The sequence below is a fragment of the Sturnira hondurensis genome, unplaced genomic scaffold (assembly GCF_014824575.4).
Source record: "Sturnira hondurensis isolate 20B ecotype Veracruz unplaced genomic scaffold, ASM1482457v3 Scaffold0019835, whole genome shotgun sequence".
Classification (NCBI taxonomy): domain Eukaryota; kingdom Metazoa; phylum Chordata; class Mammalia; order Chiroptera; family Phyllostomidae; genus Sturnira; species Sturnira hondurensis.
In genome coordinates this window covers 4,830,966-4,856,788 of record NW_028092466.1, presented here as the reverse complement: position 1 = coordinate 4,856,788, position 25,823 = coordinate 4,830,966, and the positions used below count along the sequence as shown (strand labels likewise).

At 44.3% G+C, this 25,823-nt stretch overlaps 1 protein-coding gene across 1 annotated transcript in view; it reads left to right on the top strand.

The window, feature by feature from the left end:
* The window catches only part of DNAH2 (dynein axonemal heavy chain 2), a 120,414-nt gene that overhangs the window by 42,372 nt on the left and 52,219 nt on the right, over positions 1–25,823 (top strand). The window contains exons 15-40 of the mRNA XM_037028307.1: positions 10,022–10,168; positions 10,960–11,116; positions 11,370–11,609; positions 11,877–12,065; positions 12,251–12,398; positions 12,882–13,074; positions 14,475–14,675; positions 14,761–14,917; positions 15,272–15,446; positions 15,884–16,047; positions 17,105–17,266; positions 17,363–17,466; positions 18,461–18,617; positions 18,767–18,849; positions 18,966–19,146; positions 19,691–19,829; positions 20,659–20,876; positions 21,140–21,241; positions 21,607–21,732; positions 22,044–22,154; positions 22,447–22,635; positions 23,072–23,175; positions 23,274–23,463; positions 23,962–24,142; positions 24,878–25,005; positions 25,345–25,497. Coding sequence (XP_036884202.1) covers positions 10,022–10,168; positions 10,960–11,116; positions 11,370–11,609; positions 11,877–12,065; positions 12,251–12,398; positions 12,882–13,074; positions 14,475–14,675; positions 14,761–14,917; positions 15,272–15,446; positions 15,884–16,047; positions 17,105–17,266; positions 17,363–17,466; positions 18,461–18,617; positions 18,767–18,849; positions 18,966–19,146; positions 19,691–19,829; positions 20,659–20,876; positions 21,140–21,241; positions 21,607–21,732; positions 22,044–22,154; positions 22,447–22,635; positions 23,072–23,175; positions 23,274–23,463; positions 23,962–24,142; positions 24,878–25,005; positions 25,345–25,497 — 4,099 coding nt within the window. The remainder of the gene's footprint in view (positions 1–10,021; positions 10,169–10,959; positions 11,117–11,369; positions 11,610–11,876; positions 12,066–12,250; positions 12,399–12,881; positions 13,075–14,474; positions 14,676–14,760; positions 14,918–15,271; positions 15,447–15,883; positions 16,048–17,104; positions 17,267–17,362; positions 17,467–18,460; positions 18,618–18,766; positions 18,850–18,965; positions 19,147–19,690; positions 19,830–20,658; positions 20,877–21,139; positions 21,242–21,606; positions 21,733–22,043; positions 22,155–22,446; positions 22,636–23,071; positions 23,176–23,273; positions 23,464–23,961; positions 24,143–24,877; positions 25,006–25,344; positions 25,498–25,823) is intronic.

Genomic DNA, 25,823 nt, shown 5'->3' with positions numbered 1-25,823 from the left:
GTATTTTTGTTGTTGTTGTTCATTGGTACTTGAGAGAGGCTTGTTCACTTTATCATATTTAGACAGTTTCAAAAATAGCACAAACTTTAGTGGAGATTGTCAAGGTTTGAAAAACAGTATTTCTTGTCCCACAGTCCCTTAAAGGACATATTACAAATAAATTAGCACTTTAAATAATTCTATTGGAAGATTACTCTCCAATAAAGATGGAAATATAATCCTTTGTAAAACATGAAATGTGATATTATTTTCTATATTGTTAATTCAGTGCTTTCCTATAGAACAGACACAAAATATTCTAGAATATTTACCTCAATATCCTCTAGAAATAACATTTAATAGTATTCAAATAACATTCAGTAGAATACGAAGTTTCACGAGAGCCTCTTCAGGTTGTGGGATCTTTTATCTTGTGATTAAAAAGTGCAATTTCATTTAAAGAAAATAAAGGAGACCACACAGATTTCAAAACATCAAATTATTGGTTCCAGCCAAGATGGAGGTGTAGGAAGAAACGCTTTGCTTCCTCACACAACCAAAAGAAGGATAGCAATCAATTAAAAAAAATAAACAAACCAGAAGTGCCAGAAAATCAAACTGCACAGAATGCCAACAACCAAGGATTTAAAGAAACATTCGTCCAGTCCAGTAGGAGGGGCAAGACTGGCAGCTGAGCAGAGAGGATGTGCAGCAAGGTGGCAGGTGAGGTAGGGCTGGCTGAAAGGGAACTAATGACTCAAAACCTCTGTCTATAAAATACTGTGGGGCTTGCGACAGTGGGAGAAACTCCCAGTCTCACAGGAGAATTTGTTGGAAGGTGGGGCTAGAGCAGAGTGAGAGAATGGCATTGTTCCCTCTAAGACCCCCCCTCACAGATAGCGCCACAATGCAGCCATGTTGGTTGCCCCACCCTGGTGAATACCTAAAGCTCTGCCCCCTTACAACATAACAGGTGTGCTGAGACAAAGAAATATGGTACAAATGAAAGAACAGATCAAAATTCCAGAAAAAGAGCTAAACGACAAGGAGATAGACAACATATCTGATACAGAGTTCAAAACACTGGTAATCAGGATGCTCACAGAACTGATTGAGCTCAGTCAAAAAATAAAGGAAGTAATGAAGGCTACACAAAATGAAATAAACCAAAATATACAGGAAATCAACAGAGAAGAAAAGGAAACCAGGACTCAAATCAACAACAATTTGGAACAAAAGGAAGAAATAAACATCCAACTGGAGCAGAATGAAGAAACAGAATTCAGAAAAATGAGGAAAGGCTTAGGAGCCTATGGGACAACTTTAAGCACTCCAACATACGAATCATAGGGGTGCCAGAAGGAGAAGAACAAGACCAAGAAATTGAAAACTTACTCGAACAAACAATGAAGAAAAACTGCCCCAATCTGGTGAAGGAAATAGACTTCCAGGAATTCCAGGAAGCCCAAAGAGTACTAAAGAAATTGGACCCAAGGAGGAACACACTAAAGCACGTCATAATTAAGTCACTAAGATTAGAGACAAGGAGACTATCTTAAAAGCAGCAAGAGGAAAGGAGAGAGTTACCTACAAAGGAGTTCCTGTAAGACTATTAGCTGATTTCTCAAAAGAAACCTTATAGGCAAGAAGGGGCTGGAAAGAAGTATTCAAAGTCATAAAAGGCAAGGACCTACATCCAAGAATACTCTATCTAGCAAAGCTATCATTTATAATGGGAGGATGGATATAATGCTTTCCAGATAAGGTCAAGTTAAAGGAGTTTGTCATCACCAAGCCATTATTATGTGAAATGTTAAGGGGACTTATCTAAGAAAAAGAAGATGATCAAAAAATATGAACAGTAAAATGACAACAAACTCACAACTATCAACAACTGAACCTAACAACAAAACAAAACAAACTAAACAAACAACTAGAAGAGGAACAGAATCACAGAAATGGAGATCACCTGGAGGGTTATCAGTGATGAGGGGGAGGGAGTGGGTGTGTGGGGAAAGGTACAGGGAATAAGAAACATAATTGGTAGGCATAAAATAGATGGGGGGAGGTTAAGAATACTATAGGAAACAGAGGAGCCAAAGAACTTATATGTACAACCCATGGACATGAACTAAGGTGGTGGGGAGGGAATGCTGGAGGGTCGGGGTGGTGCGAGGAAAAGGGGGGATAAAAGGGAGACAAAAATTGGGACAACTGTAATAGCATGATCACGGTCAGTCTGCCCCACACCCCAACTAGGTCCGAGCTTCCTGTGTTCCCAGGTCAGGGGATCTTTCCTGCCCAACCCTGCTCTGCTGCTGGCTCCGCCCCTCTTACCAGTCCTGGTTGAACAGTTCGTTGTTGTCAGACTTCCATATAGTTCAATTTTCTGTTCTTTGGTGTGTCTTTGTTTACTAAACCTTTGTTGTATTCAAACTTTGTTGTGGGAGAAGGCACAGTGTTTCCACCTATGCCTCCATCTTGGCGGAAGTCTCAATCTATTCAAGATTTTTTTATTTTAAAAATATTTAAAATGCAAAAGGTTAAAGACAAACAGCAGCAAAAGAAAAGCAGATAGTTACCTACAGGGGGTTCTCACAAGACTGTCAGTTGATTTCTCAAAAAAAACTCTGCAGGCAAAAGGGATTGACAAGAAATACACGAAGTGTTGAAAAGCAAGGACCTACAACCAAGATAACTCTACCTGGCAAAGCTATCATTTAGATTTGAGGGGCAGATAAAGAGCTCCCCATACAATAAAATGCTAGAGGAGTTCATCACCACCAAATCAGTATTACATCAAATGTTAAGGGTCTTTTAAAAGAAAAAGATGTGGAAAAAGTTTAAAAACTATGAACAATAATATGGCAATAAATAAACATGTATTAAGAAAGGAATCTTAAAACAACCAAAATAAATAAAGAAGCAAAATAGAAGCAGAATCATAGATACAGAGGACATTTTAAAAATATTTTTTAAAATATATTTTATTGATTATACCATTACAGTTGTTCTCTTCCCCCCTTCATTCCCCTCCACCCGCACACTCCCTCCCCCACCATTCTCCCCCCCTTAGTTTATAACCACGTGTCTCAAGTTCTTTAGATTCTGTATTTCCCCCACTATTCTCGCCCTCCCCCTATCTATTTTCTACCTACCATCTATGCTATTTTCTGTGCCTTCTCCCCTCTTCTCCCCCTCCCACCCCCTTGTTGCTAACCCTCTATGTGTTCTTCATCTCTATGGTTCCACTCCTGATCTAGCTGTTCTCTTGGTTTGCTTTTGTTTTAGGTGTGGTTGTTAGTAACTGTGTGTTTGCTGTCCTTTCACTGTTCATATTTTTCATCTTCTTTTTCTTATATAAGTCCCTTTAGCATTTCATATAATAAGGGCTTGGTGATGATGAACTCCTTGAACTTGACCTTATCTGAGAAGCACTTTATCTGTCCTTCCATTCTAAATGAAAGTTTTGCTGGATAAAGCAATCTTGGCTGTAGGTCTTTGGATTTCATGACTTGGAATACTTCTTTCCAGCCCCTTCTTGCCTGTAAGGTCTCTTTTGAGAAATCCGCTGACAGTCTGATGGGTACTCCTTTGTAGGTGACTGTCCCCTTATCCCTTGCTGCTTCTAGGATTCTCTCCTTCATTTTAGTCTTGGCTAATGTAATTATGATGTGCCTTGGTGTGTTCCTTCTTGGGTCCAACTTCTTTGGGACTCTCTGAGCTTCCTGGATTTCCTGGAAGTCTATTTCCTTTGCCAGACTGGGGAAGTTCTCCTTTATTATTTGTTCAAATAAGTTTTCCACTCGTGGCTGTTTCTTTCCCCCTTCTGGTACCCCTATAATCCGGATGTTGGAACGTTTAAAGATGTCCTGGAGGTTCTTAAGCCTCTCCTCATTTTTTTGAATTCTCATTTCTTCATTCCTTTCTGGTCGGATGTTTCATTCTTCCTTCTGGTCCATTCCATTGATTTGAGTCCCAGTTTTGTTTCCATCGCTATTGATTTCCTGGACATCTCCCTTCAATTCAATTAGTTTAGCCTTCATATTTTCCTCTAATTTGTGGCTATGATCAACCAGTTCTGTTAGCATCCTGATAAACAGTGTCTTGAATTGTGCTTCTGAGAGGCTGGCAATTTCTCGGTCACTGAGAGTTATTGGCTCTGGGACTTTGAGTTCTGTTTGCGCCATCTTTTGGGCTGTTTGTGCCTGCTCCGTAGCAGGATCGGAGCCCTAAGGTGTTCACTAGAGCAGGGTGACCCAGTTGCTGGGTTGTGATGCTGTATGTGGGGGCGGGGTCAAAGAGGGACTATGGCGTCCCGTCTGCCACCTGCCGCCGAGGCCCCCACCGTTGTCGCAGCCACCATGGTCACTGGGCCCACGCGTTTCATCCCACTGCACGCAAGTGTGCCACCGCCATCAGCCCTCCACCACTAGGTTCGCCCCCTGGGGCCTGTGTGGTCCGTCTCACTGTGCGCGAATGTGCGACCGTGGTCAGTGTGCCCCACACACCAACTGGTTCCGGGCTGCCTGCTCGTCTAGGTCGGGGGATCTGTCCTGCCCCTGCTCCCCTGCTGGCTTCGTCCCTCTTACCATCCCTGTTGATCGGTTCGTAGTTGTCGGACTTCCGTATAATTAAATTTTCTGGTCTTTGGGTGTGTCTTTGTTCTCCAAACCTGTGTTGTATTCAAACTTGGTTGTGGGAGAAGGCACAGTGTTTCCACCTATGCCTCCATCTTGGTGGAAGTCCTTGATACAGAGGACATTTTGAAGGTTGCTAGATGGGAGGGAGGTCAGAGGAATGGGTGAAAAAAAGGTGAGGGGATTAAGAAGTACAAATTGGTTGTTAGAGAATAGTTATGGGGATGTAAAGTACAACACAGGGAATGTAGTTGATAATATTCTAATAGCTACATATGGTGTCATATGGGTATGAGATTTATCAGGATGATCACTTGGTAATTTATATAATGTCTAATCATTGGGGCATATACCTGAAACTAATATAATGCTGTATGTCAACTGTAATTTAAAAAATAAAAAATAATTTTAAAAATATAAGTTATTTAAAAATATTGTTTAAAGATTTTATTTACTTTTTAGAGAGAGGAGAAGGGAGAGAGAAAGATAGAGAAACATCAGTATGTGGTTGCCTCTCACACATACCCCATTGGGGACCTGGCCTGCAACCTAGGCATGTGCCCTGACTGGGAATTGAACCAGCGACCCTTTGGTTCAAAGGCCAGCATTCAGTCCACTGAGCTATAACCAGCCAGGGCTATTTTAAAATATTTTTTAAATGTCTGAAAAAATTTTCCCGGTATTTTGTGGTTTTATTCCTTATATTTTAAATTTATTTTTAAAAATATTTTATTTATTATTTGGAGAGAAGAAAAAGGAAGAAGAGAGAGAGAGAAAGATCAATATGAGAGAGAAACATTGATTGGTTGCCTCTCACGTGCACCATGCTTGGAGACTGAACCTGCAACCTGGTCATGAGCCCTGACAGGGGATTGAACTGGTGACATTTTGCTTTGTGGCACGATGTCCAAACAAGGCATACAAGTTAGGGATCTTCTTTACATTTAGATCTTTGATCCATTTGTAATTTATTTTGATGTAAGGAGAGAGGTACAACTTTTTTTTCTTTTTTTTTAATCCCCAGATAGCTAGCCAGTTGACCCAATCTTATTTACTGAACTATTTTTATAATATAACAAATTCCCAAGTATAATTTTTGCCTACTTTGGAATTCACTATTCTGTTCTGGTATGTTTTTCTGTTCATGTGTAGGTACCAAACTGTTTTAATTATTGTCTTCATTACTTTCCTTTTTCAGAGTTTTTTTGAATATTTAAAATACATATTTCCCATAAGAACTTTATAATTGATTTGCTTAGTTCCAAAAATAGTCCCATTTTAATTTTTGTAAGAGAAAGGATTGGGCTAAATTTATAGGTTAACTTAAGAATGAACATCTTTAAGATTTGAGTGTTTCTACCTAAGAATAGTGTATTTTTCTTTCATTTATTTAAGTCTTGTTTTTTAATCCGTCATTTTTTCCATCTATGTTAATCCATGAACAAGAAGTATTATAATATATAATATTATAATATACAAATGTTACATATAACATTAGTAAATGTTATAATATATAAAATTTATTAATCTGTTAATTTTTGGTATTTTATTTTTATTGTTTTAATTATCATGGGTCTCTTTTCCTCTACAGTAATGTTTAACTGGTTACAGTCTTTATATTGGAGAACTTTGATATCAATAAGTTCATTTTGTACCCAGTCACTTTTACAAATAATTTATTGTTTAAATAGTTTTTTCATTTGAAAAACATTTCTTGTTATGAAACATATCATAGTGTACACACAGAGAACTTAAAACTTACACATTCAGCCTAACAAATAGGTATAAAATAAATACCCTTGCAACTATCACCCAGGTCAAGGAAAGAACATTGCCAGTAGTCCAGAAGCCCCCACTTATTATTATTTTTCAGTTGAATTAGTTGTTCAGGAGATTTTGTATAAAAGCACACTTATTGGCCTCTCTTGAAAAATCACAAAGTGGCACTTTGGACCAATCACATTGGACTGACATTTCCATATGGCATTAGAGGCCTTGAGCTCTTTAGCTCAACTTTAGGCCAAATGTCAGTTACTATTTATCATCACAGTTGAACTGCACTTTCCTTGGAGATATTGAAATTTTTGAACTTTACTTTTGAATGTTAAAACCAAAGGAGTTGGTAGTCAGTTGGATGTTGGAAAGTGAGGCTGAGGGAGGACACACAGTTCTGGTTTAGGCAGCAGATATTGCTGTTCCCTGAGACAAGAATTCCACATTTACAGTGCAAATGGTGAATTCATTTCTGGACAGTGATAGCGATGTACCTGTGAGACAATGTGGGGAGCTACCTACTGGACAGTTAGGCATAGAAGTCTAGGGCTGAGGAAGGGCAGTGAGGGGAGGTAGAAGAAGGTAAAGGGGGGATAAATGGTGATGGAAGGAGACGAGTTGGAATGGTAAACAATACAATACACAGCTGATGTATTGCAGGGTTGTAAAAAACAAATAAACAAAGAAGTCTAGAGTATAGGTTAGCCATGTAGTTTTGGGAGTCATCAGCTACAGAAGGCAGCTGAAGCCATGGCAGTGGATGAGATCATTCAGGGAGGATGTGTTGGATGTGAAGAAACTGGAGGAGCCCTTATTTAAGGGAACTACATTTCCCAGGGAAAGTGGGTTCTTTACTGAGTCTCCAGTGCTTGACTCAACGTGATTTCCAAGTGACACTGGACAGAGAAGCATACTTCTACTGAAGGGCAGGGCAGATCAGAGAACTGTGGTCTATAAGCCAGGAAACAAGTGTCCGAGGAAGGTGTGGAGCAGTCCACCAGAATGTTAAGGCCTGCAGAGAGATTAAGGGGGATGGGGCCTGAGGAGGTCTGTGAGGTTTAACTACAAGAAGTCCTGTGGAGCCCTGGTTGGTGTGCTCAGTGGACTGAGCACCGGTCTGCAAACCAAAGCTTCCCAGTTCGATGATTCCCAGTCAGCGCACATGCCTGGGTTGTGGGCCAGGTCCCCAGTTGGGGGTGTGTGAGAGGCAACCACACATTGATGTTTCTCTTCCTCTCTTTCTCCCTCCCTTCCCCTCTGTCTGAAATAAATAAATAAAATCTTTTTTAAAAAAGAAGAAAAAAAGTCCTGTGGAAACTTGATGAGAACAGTTTTAGATTAGAGGTGAAGTGGGGGTGGCTCTCAGAGGGCTGAGGAGTGGGAGGAAAAAAAATGGAGTTCTTGAGAATAATTCTTTTCAGAAGGCAGGCTGTAAAGGGGAGCACAGAGTGGAGTGTGGTACCTGTAGCCAGAATATGGAATCAAGGAAAGGATGGTTTTGTTGTTATTTTTCACAAGATTGTAAAAACTTGGCCTTACTTAAATGTTGATGGGAAGGAACCTAGTAGGCTGAGGGTATAGGAGAGCTGGAGAAGATGGCATCTGACAAAGAAGGAGGAAACCTTGTCAGAACAGAGCCTAGGAAGAAGGGTTGACCTGGGTGTGAGGAGGTCCTCTTCTGTCATAAATGAGAGAAATTGTAGGCTTAATTTCGATAGCAGGAAGTGCATGGGGTTCTCACCTGATGTCTGTTGTATTTCTGTGATGCAGGAGGTGAGGCTTTTCACAGAAGTGGAGAGAGGGAGGCCAGATTTGAAAAAGTAGTCAGGATTTGCAGTTACTGTGAGAACAGGAGGGAAAGCAGGTTGCGAAAATCCCAGGATGCAATCTGGAGAGCTCAGCTGGGGTTGAAGACCTTGAATGCCCAGAGCACTAATCTGTGTGGTCATGTGATTTTTTCTAGCCTTGCTGGACCACCTTCACATGGGCACAGTGGGGATGACAGTGGATGTAGCCAGGATTGGGGTGTTGCCAGGTGGCTTACACTAAGGAATGAGGCCTCTTTCACGTGCCCCACTAGGGACAGAACCTGCAACCCAGGCATGTGCCTTGACTGGGAAATGAATCAATGATCTTTCGGTTTGCAGGATTACGCTTCAACCCACCGAGCCCTGCGCCCGCGCCGCACCCNCCCTCCCCCTGCCCCCCCGCCTCACCCCCCCCCCCCCCCCCCCCCCCCCGCCCCAGGACATCTGTTATCATTTTTAACCTCCAAGAGCTCTTTCGTGTTTTCTTTTATAGCATCTTGTTTTTGTTTCACAAATGTTCCTTTGTTTCTTTCCTCTCTCTGAGGATGCTAGCAGGCAGTTTTGTTTGTTTTATTTATTTGGAATGGGCAGTCTTCTTTGTTCCCCTCTCGATGCTGTCTTCTGTTCATTTGGCTGCTCACCTTCTGTACCTGGAAAGACAGAGACCACTGGTTTTGAGATCCTTGGCTGTCTGTCCATATTTAAGGGAAGGGAGCTGGAAGGCTGATTGGAAGGCCTGCTGAGCAGATGGTGGGGCTTCTCAGCTGGGAGCTTCACAACAGTGGGATGTTTTCTGGGGACTCCTGAGGTCATTATCTTTGACGCTTTTCCTCTTAGGCTGGTCAGAGGCCACAGAGAACAGTCTTTCAAACTGCATTCTGGAGGGTGTAGGTCCAGCTGCCAGAGTGCTAATTTCTGGGTAGGAGAATAAGGCTGGAGGTCTTAACATTTAGTGTGCACCTGAGCATTTAATGCCTGCTTCTCTCAGTATAATACCTCTCCTTCAGCTGGACCTGGGGCCCACAGTCCAAAGACCCTGTTTCTGTACTGCCTTCTCATACCACAAGCATGTAGTATTTTGTTGAGGTGAATTGCGCTCTTGCTTAACTGTACAGAGTAGGGGAGCAGACATGGGGAGAGCTGCTTCTTAAATTTTTACCTGGTTTTCCTGTTTTAGTCCTGCCTCCACCTGCTTCCTTGATACTTAAAGCCACTAGCCCCTGGGCCTATAGAGAGTCCTACAGCATGAAGTGGGTGGTTTCTTAGCTGGGTCCATCACCAGCTTAGGATTCCAATTCTGTTCCCTATCCATCTGCTTTTCAGCTTCCCAGTTATCCTGTTCTTTCCTTGTATTTGTGGGTTTTTGCATTAAGCAACAAAAACCCCTTTATTGTTTGGGTTAGTGGTTTGGGAAGAGGAGCAAGAATCAATATGTCCAGTCAGCCTTCTTACCTGGAGATTCCCCTTCATTTCTTTATATTTATTTATTTTCTTATTTATCTATCTATTTATTTTTTAGAAAGGGGAGGGGAGGGAGAAATAGAAGGAGAGAGACATCAATGTGGTTGCCTCTCACACGCCCCCTAACAGGGAGCTGGCCTGCAAGCCAGGCATGTGCCCTGACTGGGAATCAACCAGGTGACCCTTTGGTTCATAGGTTGGTGCTCAATCCATTGAGCTACACTAGCCAGGGCTCTTCGTCATTTCTTATCTTTAAATACCCCAGTGCTGCCCATCCCTGCACCCTCTGCATCTGTTGTTGGTTCTTGCTTATGCCCTTGAGCAATACCCTCAGCTGCTTTGCTTTTCTTTCTCCCCAAGGTCCCTGATGATTCTCTTTGTGGAGATTGACTACTGGGAGCGGCTGCTGTTTGAGATACCCCATTATGTGGTGAATGTAGCTGAACGTGCAGAGGACCTGCGCATTCTTCGTGAAAATCTTCTTCTTGTTGCCCGAGACTACAATAAGTAGGGCTCCAGTCTGCATGGCAGACCTTCTGTATGCTACTTTATCCCCCGTCTTTGTCTTATCTGCTCCATGGGGTTGTCCTTTTCCTATAGTGTCCATGTTTTACATTTTGTCCATCTCAAAAAAAAAAAAGAAGAAGAAGAAGAAACACCAGTTTCACTGCTCTCTCATGGCTCTATGCTTATTCCCTTGTAGTTTTGTCTTCTACCTTTTGGGCAGAGAGCAAAAACAACCAGGTTCTTTCCCACCCTGTGGAGCATTTGGGCCATATACATTGCAAGACTGGTTCACTTCTCTAGGAGTGAAACTGGCATTAGGGTTATGGGCACAGAATAACATCAAATTCATGGAACCAAGGCCATGCTGGCACCCTTTCTCTTAATGCCCTTACTACTCATTTCTGGAGTGAGGCTTTGTCCTGGGTTGTGTTCCTCTTTCAGCCCAATTAAAGTCCAAGGGAGCGGATCCAGCACTCTTTTTTGAGTGTCTAGAACTGAACTATCCACTATGGTAGCACTAGCAGCAGGTGGCTATTACTATTTTACTTAATTAATCGAATCAAATAAAATTAAAAAATTTAGCCACTCATGTGCATAGGCTACATTTTCAATTTTTCATAGCCTATCATATTAGCACAGCTTGTAGAACATGTCTTTCATTGCAGAATGTTTTATTGGAAAGCACTAGTCTAGAATCGTGAACTTTCTGATTTTTGCACCAGGTTTCCTGGTGTGGAGGAGAGGTCTTCAGAGCTTGTCCCCATCAGCTACCTGACTGCTCTTACACACAGGATTATTGCCATGCTGTCGCCAGATGAACAGGCCCTGTTCAAAGAGCGTATCCGATACCTGGATAAGAAGATCCACCCTGGACTCAAGAAACTGCACTGGGCCTTAAAGGGGGCCAGTGCCTTCTTCATCACAGAGTGCCGCATACATGCCAGCAAGGTAGGCCATGGTCATCAGACCCTAAAAGCTGAACAAGAGACTGGTGCATGGGAACTGAATACCTGAGTTGTAGGTAGTGAAGAGACTAGGGAGTAATGGAAAAGGAATTAAGTGTGCTTGGGGAAGGACTTTTTTTTGTTGTTGTTGGCAACTGTAGGTAGAGGATAGGTAGGAGGATCAAATTAGGCCCAGAGGGTTTCTTCCCAAGCTGAATCCTCACCCCATGGTGGTGGTGGGGGGGGTCTGAGTCCAGGTACAGGCGATTGTGAATGAGTTCAAGGCATCTACTCTGACCATTGGCTGGCGAGCCCAAGAGATATCAGAGACATTGTTGGTACGAATTAGTGGCAAACGAGTATACAGGGACCTGGAATTTGAGGAGGACCAAAGAGAGCATCGGGCAGCTGTGCAGCAGAAATTGATGAGCCTGCACCAGGATGTGATAGCCATCATGACCAACTCTTACGAAGTCTTCAAGAATGATGGCCCTGAGGTAGGGCTCCTGTGGCCAGGGCTTTGTGGTTGGGGAAGCCCCCAGCCCTCCAGTCCCATCAGACAGCTCTCTTGATTTTTTTAAAATCCCCCCAGTGTATGCTTCTTAAATGTCCTGCTCTATTATTGGATTTGCCCAACCTTCAGTCTTTCACACCTCCTTCCTTCAGGACTCAGAGTCTTATTTAACCAGCTTGTTCCCATCCCTGTTGGCTGGACCTGCCTGTCCTTCCCTGATGGTTCTCTTTCCCTTCCCTCTTCATACCAGATTCAGCAGCAGTGGATGCTATACATGATTCGATTGGACCGCATAATGGAGGATGCCCTGCGTCTGAATGTGAAGTGGTCACTGTTGGAACTGTCCAAAGCTATCAATGGGGATGGAAAGACCACTCCAAACCCACTCTTCCGAGTCCTTGTAACTTTGCAGAATGACATGCAGGGAGGTGTAGCACAGGTGGGGATCACTTTGCTGCTGACACCTGAGAACTATTTATACTTTATTCCCCAGTCTCCCTCAATCCTTAAACTTGACCCTTAGCCCTGACTTTATGCTATGGCCCCTGGACCTGGTTCTGAGTTGCTCAACCTTACTGGTGCTTAGGCCTGTCTCCTAAGGCTCTCCCCACTGTGTTCCCACAGGTGGAATTCTCACCCACCCTGCACACTTTAGCAAGTGTGGTCAATGACATTGGCAAGCACCTTTTTTCCACCATCTCTATCTTCCGCCACCTCCCAGAAATTCTCTCCAAGCGCAAGTTTCATCGTGACCCCATCCATACAATTGTGGGTGAGTAGGCAATGCGGAGGGCATCTGGTGTGGGGCTATCAGAGGCTTAGGAGTGAATAGAGCTAGGAGGAGAGACCAGGGCTGTTTTCAGACACACTGGGCCAGTCATTTCCAATATGGGTAAGAAATGCAGGTCAAGGGGCTAGATTGGGGAAGTGAGCAAAGGCAGGGATGAAGGTTGAGTTTAGGTAACTGATGCTCAAAGAATTTGGGATTTAGGGTGGGAGATTAGGAAGGACAAGTTTGAGAGTGGGGCTGGCATATAACATGTCCAGATAGCAATAGATGATACATCTGAATCCCACAGATTAGATTCATACTTTACTTTCTGCTTCCTCCTTTATTTTCTAATGCTTATGTTTGAGTCTCATTTCTTAGGGGAGGTGGTATTGGAACAGGGGGTCTTGAGGAAGTGGCCAGAGGCCAGTCTGGAGCTTGGGTTGAAATGATAGTTAATGAGAAGCATTTTGCTGGCTTCTGAAGAGCGAGATGAGGACATCAAGAAGATCCAGGCCCAGATCAGCAGCGGTATGACCAATAATGCAAGCCTGCTTCAGAACTACCTCAAAACCTGGGATATGTATCGGGAGATCTGGGAGATCAACAAAGACTCTTTCATTCGTCGCTATCAGCGCCTCAACCCCCCTGTCTCTTCTTTTGATGCCGACATTGCCCGGTAAGGAGGACAGGTGGATGTGCAGGTCTGTCTCTAAGAGGTCTAGAATCTCAGAAGGCATTCCAGGTCTAGAGACTTAGGAAGGAAGGTTGGGTTAAGGAGGGGTGCAGAAAGTGTGTCCTCAACTAAAGGAAAAGAGCAGGACCTAGGGAATTGGACCTTTGTTTCTTAGCAGTTAGGTCTGATAAGAGCTGGACAAGATTTAGGGAGAAAGCTGTTTTGGTGAGGACTACCCACAGGGTTTTATTAGAAAGGAAGAAATCCTTGGGATACAAAGGATGAGAGAAGTGAACACGTTTAATTTTAAGAAGGTAGATTGGAATTAAATTGAAAAAGATGCTTGAGTTCTGAAGGCAGGGAAAGAGCTCCTATCTCTTTGTCCTCTGGTTGTTCACTCATTTGTTAAATAAACGCCATTGTCCTATGGGTCCATGAGAAATCAAAAGAAGAAATGAACAAGTGTTTCCTCCTGAGGGCAATAGTGTAGTAGAGAAGCCAGAAGAGCGGTGGTGGGCACTTGAGAGTGGCTGAAATCCCAGCTCTACCACTTTCTAGCTGTGTAACTTTAGGCAAGTTACTTAGATTCTCTGGGCCTCAGTCTCTTGTGAAACAGATATTATACAACCTCCCCTTATAAGGTTGTGAGATTATTAAATATATGTAACAGCACTTTGTGAACTCTAAAGTACTGCCCTAATGCACTTATTATTACAGAAGCTTCCAATGTAAAAATGATATGATTAAGGTTTATCAGGTACCAAGGCAGTTCAGTGGAAGGAGAGAGAATTTTTCATCCAGGGGCGTTAGGAAAGGCTTTGTGAAGGGAGTGACTTTGGGGCTGGGCTTCATCGAATAGGTAGGATTTCAAGAGGCAGAGATGGGCAGGTGGAGGGAATACCAGGTAGAGAAAATAGCATAAGGAAAGGCATAAAGATGGGAATACATAAGCATGTTCACCAATAGTGAGTAGTCTGGAACATAGGATAGGAAAGGGAGGATGCAAAGGAATTTATATACAACAAGCAACTTTACTCTCTCAACAGCCTCGTGATATGGGTTGATTATTATCATCATGTTACAGATGAGGAAACTGAGGCTTCCAACAGTTAAATAATCTGCCTTAAGTCATAGAGCTAGTGAGCAGCAGTGGGAAGTCAACCCAGGCCTTGAATGCCAGACCAAGGAGTCTGATAGTTATCCTGTTGATAGTGGTTGGGGAAATGACATGATCACAGCTGTATGCCTGGGAGGGACCGAAATGAGAGACACCTTGGAGTAGAAGAATGCTTTAGAGCTGCTGCACAGGTCTGGGCGGTAGGGAATGAGAACTTGAACTAGCATCAGGGCAGTGGTCATGGCTGTAAAGAAAAGACATCTTAGCAGGAATATGGGCCTTTCAGCTACACGGAGGTTGCTAATAACGTGCAGAAGGAGGAGACAGTCCTCAATATCCAGTTTGTGTTGCTGGACTGCTCGAATCTCAAGTTCTCGCTGGTGCAGCACTGCAACGAGTGGCAGAACAAGTTCACGACTCTGCTCAAGGAGATGGCGGCCCGGCGCCTCCTGGAGCTGCACACTTACCTGAAGGAAAATGCGGAGAAGTATGGGCACGGGCCCCAGGCACAGGCGTGGGGAGAGCAGGCCCCATCCCATATGCTTACCTGTGCTCTCTTTACCTGACTTTAGAATAAGCCACCCTCCGCAGACGCTGGAGGAACTGGGAGTCAGTCTGCAACTCATGGATACCCTGCAACATGACTTGCCTAACCTGGAGACCCAGATTCCTCCCATCCACGAGCAATTCACCATTCTTGAGAAGTACGAGGTGCCAGTTCAGGACAGTGTGAGTTCTAGCAGTGTTTGGTCCACCGAGGTGAACCCATGCTAGCAGCAGGTTGTGTGGGAAGCTAATTTCCCACATAGAAGACCCCAGTGCTGTCAAGAGGGAGAGCAGAGAAGTGAGGCAGGGAGAAGAAGGCTCGAGGTTCAAAAGGCTCTGAGAGCCAAAGCTAACTCAAATGATATTTCTGGTTAATTTATGGTTTTCTTTTAGGTCCAGCAACTCACTGCTTGATTTCTTTGGGCCTCTTTGTGTGTAGAAGTTGGTCACACTTTCTGCTTTGGAGGATCAGAAACAGTTTTAGTGAGAAGGACAAAACTTCGGCTCATGGGTCACCTCCTCGTATGATATCCCCAGGTGCTGGAGATGCTAGACAGTCTCAATGGAGAGTGGGTCCTCTTCCAACAAACCCTGTTGGACAGTGAACAGATGCTGAAGAAATACAAGGAGAAATTCAAGACAAGCCTCATTCACTCAGCTGATGATTTCAAGAAGAAAGCACATCATCTTCTGGAAGAATTTGATGGCAAAGGTACTCTTTTTCGCAACCTCTATTCTTCTTTACCATTGTTTTGACTCACTCTCTCAAAGCCTACAGTCCAGGGAGGTGCAAACAAGGATGAGAGGAGGAAGGAGTGGTCTGGGGCAGGCAAGGAGCAGTGGCACTTCTGTCAGCAACCCGACTGCTGCCTCTGACTTTTGGTCAAAAGGCAGCAGCCCAGCTCTCATTTCCAGTTTTCTTATACCCGCCTCCTGAGTCCCATCTGTTTTTGATTTTCAAGCCACATTTAGTTGTTTTGAGTTTACTCATCATTCTTTCAGTGCACCTTCTCTTATTTTCTTTTCCTTCCCTCTCTCACATGAGGAAGAAGTGAGATTTACCCACAAAGAGGTCGGAGAGGGATGACAGTCCCTTTAGAGGACTATGGCCTTGAGTGGCATCTGACCTTCATCCTGGACTTTCCACAGGCCCCTTCACCAGTAATGTGGGACATCAGGCTGCTCTGGACCAGATTGCCCAAGTACGGGCCATGCTGAATGCCATGCGGGAGGAAGAAAACAGTCTCCGTGCCAATTTGGGCATCTTCAAGATTGAGCAGCCAGTCTCCAAGGACTTGCAGAACCTGGAGAAGGTGGGGTGCTGAGCTAGATGCTCGTGGTAACCAAAGAGAGGGGGCAATGGACAGGTGAATGCATCCTAAGAGCCTGGAAAAACAGCCGGGACTAGGAAGATGGGTGCACAAGGAGTTTTTAAAGAAAAAAACTGATGTAAAATTTAGATAACAAAATAACCACTTTAAAGTGAACAATTCACTGGCATTCCATACATTCACAATGTTGCGTATCTACCACCTCTAGTTCCAAAACATTTCCATCACCCCTGAAGGAAACCCTCTGCCCATTAGCAGTTATTCCCCATCCCCTCTCTCCCGAGCCCTTGTTGGTCGCTGATTTATCCTCTGTGTGTATGGATTTACCTGTTCTGGCCATTTTACATAAATGGAATCACACAAATATGTGGCTTTGTGTCTGGCTTTTTTCATTTAGCATAATGTTTTCAAGGTTCATCATGTTGTAGTATGTATCAATACTTCATTTTTTTATGGCTGAATAACACTTTATTGTATGGATTTACCACATGTTGTTTATCCATTAACAAGTTGGTGGACATTTGGGTTTTCCCACCTTTCAGCTGATGTGAGTAGTGCTGCATGGACATGTGTGTACTCGTATTTGTTTGAGTCTTTATTCTCAGTTCTTGTGGGTAGATACCTAGCAGTGGAATTGTTGTATCACATAATTCTATGTTTAACTTTTTTTGAGGACTCGCCAAGCTATTTTCCACAGCAGCTGTACCACTTTACATTCCCACTAGCAATGTACAAGCTTCCACCCCCCCCCCTCGCGCGCTCGCAATTTTTTGGTTCTAAAAAAAAAAAAGGCCATCATGGTGAAGTCAAATTTCATCGTGGTTTTGATTTGCATGTCCCTACTGACTAATGATGCTGAGGATCCTTTCATGTTCTTGTCCCTTAGGGAGCTCCCAAGGCAAGAGTATGGAGAAACAAATCCAAACTGAGGAGGCAGCTCTACTGCCTGAAGGGAGAAGCTTCTCAAATGAGAGGAGCAAAGACCCTGAGTGTTTGTCAGCAAGTTACTAAACACATCTTTCTGTTTTCTGCCATCAAGGAGCTCGATGCACTCCAGCAAGTGTGGGAGATCACACGGGACTGGGAGGAGAACTGGAACCAGTGGAAGACTGGCCGGTTCCTGACCCTGCAGACGGAGGCCATGGAGGCCATAGCCCATGGGCTGTTTCGTCGCCTCACAAGACTAGCCAAAGAGTATAAGGTGTGTTGAGAGAGGAGTGGGAGGAAGATTAGCACTTGAGGAAGGGGAACTGTGTGGGAAGATTCAGCTCTTCTAAATCTTTCCACTTTTGCTCAGGATCGAAACTGGGAGATTATTGAAAACACTCGATCAAAAATTGAGCAGTTCAAGAGGACCATGCCTCTCATCTCAGACCTGCGGAACCCTGCCCTTAGAGAGAGGTAAGTCTGCTCCCCTGCTCCTGGGGTGACCCTCTGGCCTGTGCTGTCATCTGGGTCTTTCAACTGTCCCCTCCATGGTAATCATGATTTCTGCCCCTCTGTCCACAAACGTATGTCTGGATGAAGGCTTCACTAGGGCTTGCCACTGTCCCTCTGTTTCTCGCACTGTCTGGGTTCTCTTGTCTCTCTGGACCCTTCTCTGCTTCCTTTCCCCTCTAGCTCCTCTCGGTTTATGTTGTCATAGCTAAGCTGTATGCCTTCTGTCATACAAAAGTTTTTTCTTTTGATGCAGCCAAAAGTATGACTTCCTTGCTTTATGTTTTGGCTTCTGAGCCTTATTTAAGGCCTCTCCTACTCCAGAGTTATAAATGTGTTCTCTTCAACTTTTTTCTAATTCTTTATAATTTTGTTTTTTCAAGTTTAATTCTTTTAATACATCTGGAATTTATTATATAGTAGAAAAGTCCTTTGAAACCATTGAGGATAGAATAAACTGTTTTCTAAATGGGGTTTTAGTATAAATTATTTATTTAGGAGAAAATTGTTAAACTTATTTTGCATTACCCTCCATGTTTCACCATTAAATATTAGGCGGTTAAATATAACCTAACCACTTTATTTGCCTAAGTTATTTAACCTCTCTAAGTCTCAGTTTCTTCACATATAAATGGAATGACAAACTTCTCATTTATAGAGGGGTTGTGAGAACTGAGTGAGATGTTTCATGTACTGCACTTAGCTCAGCATATAGTCTGCAATGAGCCTGCAATAATCTCTTAACTCCTTCTCTAGAGAACCTGCACCTCAATCTCTGTATTCCTCACAGTGCCTAAGATTGTATCTCAGAGCCTATTTAGTAAATGTGGAATCGTGAATAAATGAATACACAGAACCATAATATCCCAATGGGAAGAAGTCCGGGGAGTGATGCTAATACTTTCCAGTAGGCCCTGGTGTCCAGCTTCCTAAACTGACCTTCTGCCCCTGGCTGCAGGCACTGGGATCAGGTCAGGGATGAGGTCCAGTGGGAGTTTGATCAGGAATCCGAAAGATTCACCCTGGAGCAGATTGTGGAGCTGGGGATGGATCAACACGTGGAGAAAATTGGGGAGATCTCGGCCTCAGCAACCAAAGAACTGGCTATAGAGTTGGTATGACAGAATCCTTCCCCATACTCCCCCACCTCCTAAGCCTGGAACAAAGGCTTCCAGGTTTTTATCATCTGATGGTGTCTCACAGCTCCTATTCCCCTTGAGGATGAAATATTTGACTGCTCTGTTCACCCAATTTCTTTCTGCAGGCATTACAAAACATTGCTAAGACTTGGGATGTGATTCAGCTAGATGTAGTACCCTACAAGGATAAGGGCCATCACCGACTCAGGTAGAGAGGGTTTCAGGGAGCCAGGAGAGGGGAGTGCTGTGTGACCTGGGCTCTGGAGAGGGGACCAAAGAATGGCAAATGGGGAAGGAATATGATTTTGATGCTTTCCTCCTCAGAGGTACAGAGGAAGTATTCCAGGCACTGGAAGATAACCAGGTGGCTATATCCACCATGAAGGCATCTCGTTTTGTCAAGGCCTTTGAGAAGGATGTGGACCACTGGGAACGCTGCCTCTCCCTCATTTTGGAAGTTATTGAGATGCTGCTCACAGTACAGCGTCAGTGGATGTACCTAGAGGTCAAGATTCACTATCTGAGCTCCTCCTACATCTTGTTTCTATTCCTTTATCTGCATAGGACCTAATATTTGCTCCATTATCAGCATCTTTTTCTCACTTCTGAAGTTATTCTTCATTTAGGACCTGAGCATTAGTTATTACCTCTCATCAATTCCCTCCCTGAAAAGCCTTATTCTCCTTCCATTTTTTCTCTTTGGACTCAGGTGCCTAGCCTATCTGGCCCTTTGTTTCTTCTTCTTTTAAAAAAAATATTTATTTATTTTTTAGAGAGAGGGGAAGGGAGGAAGAAAGAGAGGGAGAGAAACATCCACCAGTTGCCTCTCTCATATGTCCCAAATGGGGAGTGGGTCTGCAACCCTGGCATATGGCCCTGTCCGGCGGCCTTTCACTTTTCCAGATGATACCCAACCAACCGAGCTACACGGGCCTTGATTCTAATGCACCTTATCTTCCATTCAACTATCACGCATGGTATGGGATCAGGGAGAAGAGTGAAGAGAGTATGTGAGAAACAGCCTCTCATCCAAATTCTTGGCCCTTCAGAATATCTTCCTAGGAGAGGACATCCGTAAGCAGCTGCCCAATGAATCAGCCTTATTTGACCAGGTCAACAGCAACTGGAAATCCATTATGGACCGGATAAGCAAGGACAACAATGCTCTCCGGAGTACCCACCATCCAGGTCTGAGCTCTCTGGCCTCTTGTCCTGACGTAGCCTCAGTTGGTGCTACACATATGTGAAGTTATGGCCACGTGCTTCATTTATTGAAAGATGACTATTGTACCTGCCTGTCATACCATCACCATTGCCTCTTCTAAGCATTAAATAATAGTTCAGCAAATTAAATTCAATAAATATTTGAGTGGAGTACAATACAGTGGTAAAGGGAGTGGGATATGGAATCCCACAGACTTAAGTTCAAAATCTGACTTACGCTTTTCGGGTGGCTTGCTTCCTCCATACTACAGTTTCCTCCCCTGTAGTGGCAGGGGTTAATGACAGTTATTTCTCAAGGTTTACAAGGATTGTAAAAGAGTATGTAACAGTGAGTATAGGGTCTGGTGTAAAGTTGGTGCTCAGTTAGTAGCACTGTGCCTCAGGAAGCCCTGATTGAGGACTTGCTCTTCTCAAGCTGATTCACTTCATGAGATGATGCAGGTAAATGAGATCATGCAAATAGAGGACTTATCACATTAAATGGCACAGAGTAAGCCCTTGGTTACTATTTATTAGCTATTGTTATGTTAATGAAATCACATATGGTATATAATTAATGCATAATGTATAACATATATAAGAGTATATAATGAATACTTAATAGTGAATTAATGAAGAGAATGGGATAAGCATGATAGATTGACTGGGGACACTTGTCTGCTTCCCAAAACAATTATGGCAATCTGTACCCCAATGTTGAAGAGCTGGCAGAGTAGATATAGTTGGAGACTCCAGGTCTACTCAGGGCAGTGGTAAAAGGCCATCCAGTGTGATTTATTGCTCTTCTTCCCAGGCCTCCTGGACTCATTGATAGAAATGAATACAATCCTGGAAGATATTCAGAAGTCTCTGGATATGTACTTAGAGACTAAGCGCCATATTTTCCCCCGCTTCTATTTCTTATCCAACGATGACCTCCTGGAGATTCTGGGCCAGTCTCGCAACCCAGAGGCTGTGCAGCCACACCTCAAAAAATGCTTTGACAACATCAAATTGCTGAGAATGCAGAAGGTCAATAGAGCTGGCCATGAAGGGATGAAGGGCAGGGGAAGGAGGCTGAGTTTAAGGTATTCAAGGCCTTGAAGGAGACAATGCCCTCCCACTGGGAGGGGGATATTAATGATCCTGGATTATGTGAGAAAGAACTTTTTAAAATTAGTAATGTTGAGGGGAGGGGAGAGGAGCAGAAATTACTCTCAAAGGGCCCAAATACCAGTCTCAGCAGATACCAAGAGTAGGCAGGCTAGACCATTAATAGCTTTTTGTTTCTATAGGTTGGGGGGCCCAGCAACAAATGGGAAGCTGTGGGAATGTTCTCAGGTGATGGCGAGTATATTGATTTCCTCCACCCAGTACTTTTAGAAGGGCCTGTGGAGGTGAGTTATGGTGAGGGTTTAGGAATCAAGCTTATTCTTCTTTGTGTTAGGAAGTTTGCTTGGCTCTTTGAGGAGAGAACATCTCTGTAAAGCGGCGTTTTCCACTTTTTACCCTCCCAATGGCCATTACTGAAAACTATAACCTGTAACCCTGAACCTGACAATCTGCCTTCTGGCTTTCATATCCCTCAGGGGCCCAACCAGATCCTGCCCAGGCCCTACTTCCATTTGGGTCCATCCTGCAGGTCCATCCTGCAGTTCTGTTTCCTAAGCACCGCCCCCCGCCCCCCCCCCCCCCCCCCCCGCCGGAAACTCTTGTCTCTGGCTCTGAGACTGAGCCTTCCTATTTTCTCACTGCTCTTCAGTCTTGGCTTGGCGATGTGGAGCGGACCATGAGAGTCACCCTACGGGAACTTCTCCGGAACTGCCGCCTGGCCCTCAAGAAGTTTCTTAACAAGAGAGACAAATGGGTGAAGGAGTGGGCTGGCCAGGTGAGCCGGGGTCCATAGAAATTAGAGAACAAGAAAGATAGAGCTGAAAAGGAGTAGCAAAGATAAAGACAGAATCTTGAGTCTAAACATGCTGGTTTCTTGTCCCCTTGCTCTGGGATGTGGCCCTGGAACCCTACATGCCAGGCTCTTAGCTCCAGACCTTAGGCATCTACCCGATCCTTAAAAGCATATTAGCACACTGGAAGAGGAGTCCTAGTCCTAGGGACTGGAAGAAGCTGGGATTTGGGAGCTGGGCTATGAGGGTGGCCAGGGACAGGGCTTTGGAATACAAACCTCTGCCTGTGCTTTAGGTGGTGATCACTGCTAGTCAGATCCAGTGGACGGCTGATGTAACCAAGTGCCTGGTGACAGCTAAGGAGCGGGGAGACAAGAAGATCCTCAAGGTCATGAAGAAGAAGCAGGTGGGGAACCCTAGAAGTACAGGATAGCCCTGTAGGGGAGTTAGAGTTGGAGTCAGAATTAGAGGTGAGCTGTTGGGAAAGGGTCAGAGTGAAAGTGCTTTATGGGAGAAGTCCAGTGAGGAAAGTTAGGGTGGTATAGAAGCACATTTTCCTATGCTGATATTGGGGGTCCAGACTTAGGTGGTGTTAGGGCTAGCACTGGAGTTGAAAATCGTGGTAGGCTGGAATGAAGTATGGTTGACTTTGATTGCATTGCTCCATCTGCTCTCTTTCCTACCACTCCACTCTACAGGTGTCAATACTGAATAAGTATTCAGAAGCTATCAGGGGGAACTTGACCAAGATCATGCGACTTAAAATTGTGGGTCTGGTGACCATAGAAATTCATGCTCGAGATGTGTTGGAGAAGCTTTATAAGAGTGGCCAAATGGATGTCAATTCTTTTGATTGGCTCAGCCAGTTGCGCTTCTACTGGGAGAAGGTACAGATGGGCCAGCTCCCCACTCTTGTACCCTTAACACAATCCTAATGCATTAATTAAATTCCTATTCTCTAAATACAATAATATTCTAATCCAACCCTTTGTCCTATCACAGTGCCCTAATCTAGTTCCTAACTCTATTACAAGTCTCTTAAATTGGTAATGGCAAACCATTTTCCTGTTGGTGTTCACTGTGGGTGTCACTTGGCTGGAACTCAGAAAGATTTCAGGCAGCTGCTGCAATGGATTGGGGTGGACATGCAATGTGAACCCATTTTTCCATCTTGGCCATCAAGTCTTTGCTCCTTCTAACTCTAAATGGAACCCCTCATCTTATAACTGTGACCCGTTCGCCATCTCTAGCCCCACTATATATCATTGCCTTAGCACTCTTTCTTTAGGCCCACGTCTCTCTTGCTCTGCCCTGTTTCTCCAGGACCCCGATGATTGTGTGATCCGGCAGACCAACACACAGTTCCAGTATGGTTACGAATACCTGGGTAACTCTGGCCGTCTTGTCATTACTCCCTTGACAGACAGGTCAGCTGTGTGGAATGAGCAAGATGGTTGGGGTGGGGGTAGCGAATGCTAAGTGAAGGCTTCCAGAGCCTGACTTGAGCCCTGTCCTGCATTCTCAGGTGTTACATAACACTGACCACAGCATTGCACCTGCATCGAGGGGGCTCCCCCAAAGGTCCAGCAGGCACGGGAAAGACGGAGACTGTCAAGGACCTGGGCAAGGCCCTTGGCATGTATGTCATCGTGGTCAACTGTTCTGAGGGCCTGGACTTTAAGTCCATGGGCCGAATGTACTCAGGCCTGGCCCAGGTGAGCATTCTGCCACCCTGTCCTAATGGCCCCTTAAATATCTTTAGTCCCAGAAAGTCAACTGTAACCCAAATTTGGTTCAGTGCTTTGTAACTTATAACCTCCGTTAATTCTTAAAATTGGTTATTCCCTGCACTTCCATGAAGTGTGATTTGCTTATTTACAAAATGTGAAGATTACGTAAGGATTAAATAAGTTAATGCATGTAAACTAGTGCATAGTGTAGGCACTCAGTGCTCACAGGTTCTCTACCCTGGTCTCTTTCAAACTCACACCTTCCCTAGAATTCCCCCAGACTGTCCCTGTCTGATGGAAACCTCTGGTCAGAAACTACAACAGTGCTTTACTGGGCTTCCCTCAACACCCCACCCCCAACATTTTGGAGGCCACCTTGCCTATCCAAATAGTTCCAGCAGTGCTGTGTTAGTCACATTTTCTAGTTTCTCTCAACCTGGGGTACTTCTCCTACTGCCAGTGAATCTGTCTTCCACCCTACAGACGGGTGCCTGGGGCTGCTTTGATGAGTTTAACCGTATCAACATTGAGGTGCTGTCGGTGGTGGCCCAGCAGATCCTGTCAATCCTATCTGCCCTGTCTGCCAACCTCATCCGCTTCTATTTTGAGGGCTTTGAAATAAATCTGGTGTGGTCCTGTGGGATCTTCATCACCATGAATCCTGGTAAGGGCGAGGGAGTGGATGGAGCTCAGTGCGGAAAGTTCTTTACTGTTCTCCCTAACGGCATTAATAACCACCGTGTGAATGCAGGGGAGGGCAAAAGTAGGTTTACGGTTGTGAGTACGTAAAACACAGTTTATCTTTGTATTATTATTTATTAATTACTGTATTATCTTCCATATGAACAACTGCAAACTTACTTTTGCCCCACCCTGTATATGTAGCGCTAGCCTTTGAAAGTACTTAATTATCTTCTCCCATCGGGCTAGCAGTTCTTAGAGTTCTGTTCTATCTGCCATCTGTTTTGAGAATGGGAGAATGGCCTCAAAGTGCAGGTGTTAGGGTCTCTCATTGCTGTCCCCTGGAAATAGCTCTGTGGGAAGGGTCTAGGAGAAAACAGAAAAGGGTTTAGGCACTGAAAGGATCAGAGAAACAGCTGTGATTTCTGTTAGGACTGACGTTATATTGCATGCGTAGAACTTGGAGAGATGGGAAATTGGCAGCTTTACCGTTTGAATTTGGAATGAGCCCATGCAGAAAGTAAGGAAATGCCCAGGGATAGGAAAGAGGAGCAAATCGGTATGGGAGGAGGAAGGGCCAAGGTGTAGATAGAAGAGATCTTAGAGTTGGAGTTGGAGAGAAAGTTAGAGATGGAGCTAGGGTGGGGGAAATGGGATTGATTGGGAAGTGGGTCTTTGGGAGCAGTCCAGGTTCTAAACAAATGGCTCTGTTTTCCAGGCTATGCTGGTCGTACAGAACTTCCTGAAAATCTTAAATCCATGTTCCGTCCAATTGCCATGGTGGTGCCTGATTCAACTCTTATTGCGGAAATTGTTCTCTTTGGGGAGGGCTTTGGCAACTGCAGGGTAATCTGATAGTCTTTTTTTCTCCCAATTATTTTATTTCCCTTCCATGATTATTCCCTGGACAGAGGAACACCATGAAGGCCCCGAGTCAGTTTATCCTATAGGGAACATACTGTCGGTAAGGTATGGAGGCAGAAGTATTCAGAGGTCTCTCCTCTACGATGTCACAAGTCCACGAAGGTGGGATTGACAAGGTCTTCTCATTAGGATTGTCCATAGAGCAACTCCCAGCTGCTTCAAGTCCAGGCACCTAGCTTCTTGTATTCGTGACTACCAAGGGATAAAGCAGAGGGAGTTGTGGAGAGACAAATTGTTTGCTCCTCTGTTTTCACTTCTCAGATTCTGGCCAAGAAGGTATACACACTTTACTCCCTGGCTGTGCAGCAGCTCTCCAGACAGGACCATTATGACTTTGGCCTGCGGGCCCTCACCTCCCTTCTGCGCTATGCTGGCAAGAAGCGTCGCCTGCAGCCAGATCTGTCTGATGAAGAGGTAGATCAAGGACATAGCTCTTGGACATTAACCTCACTGTCACTGGGCCTATGTGCCTTCACTAAAGTTTTCAGATCCTTTCTTTCCCCAGATTGGGATTCCCACTTTTCTTCCTGCCCCCCTGTGTTGCCTGAGTTTTACCTGTCCTATTTTTAAAGACCAGCTTAGGTATATCCATTGTTCTTGGCTCTTGCCCCTCATCCTTTGGAGATGAAGGGCCTAGTGAGTACCTAGGCCCTAGCTCCTCCAGGCGGAGTCTGTCTGATGCAGTCCCTGGCTCATGGAGTCTGAGACATTGTGGATGGGGGAGAGACATTCACATGGAC